The sequence below is a fragment of the Trypanosoma equiperdum genome (assembly GCF_001457755.1).
Source record: "Trypanosoma equiperdum strain OVI genome assembly, contig: ctg_33, whole genome shotgun sequence".
NCBI lineage: Eukaryota > Euglenozoa > Kinetoplastea > Trypanosomatida > Trypanosomatidae > Trypanosoma > Trypanosoma equiperdum.
The window spans coordinates 280-638 of record NW_027124243.1 but is presented as its reverse complement, the minus strand read 5'-3'; the positions used below and the strand labels follow the sequence as shown (position 1 = coordinate 638).

The 359-nt window shown below is 46.2% G+C and overlaps 1 pseudogene across 1 annotated transcript in view; it reads right to left on the bottom strand.

The window, feature by feature from the left end:
• TEOVI_000128600:pseudogene overlaps window positions 1-359 on the bottom strand; it is a 988-nt pseudogene that overhangs the window by 606 nt on the left and 23 nt on the right. The window contains exon 1 of the mRNA in view: window positions 83-359. This exon is cut by the window's right edge and continues 23 nt beyond it. Within this exon, the coding sequence occupies window positions 83-359 (277 nt within the window). The remainder of the gene's footprint in view (window positions 1-82) is intronic.

Below are 359 nucleotides of genomic sequence, written 5' to 3'. Positions count from 1 at the left end.
CTTTCGCAGGATCCCAGCTCTTGTACCTATTATTATTTTTTACCCTTCGCTCCACCTTTTTTAGCGACTCGTTTGTGCATTGGGTGACCGGAACCTTAGGTAATTCAACTTTGTCATCAATGGTGCACTCTGGATTCACTCCCAAATAAATCCAGTCATCCAAATCTTGTTCCAGCAATATGTGCTTCTCGTAAGACTTCCACTCGTTTGAATAGGACGCAAAAACATTCCCCTTTTCGTCGACACCGCAACTCATTACCTTCCAAATCGGCAACTCATTCCCCCTATGGCAAAACATCTGCATGCCCCTATCATCTGCAAACGCGGAGCACAACCGTTTGGGTGTCCCGAGGTCATCG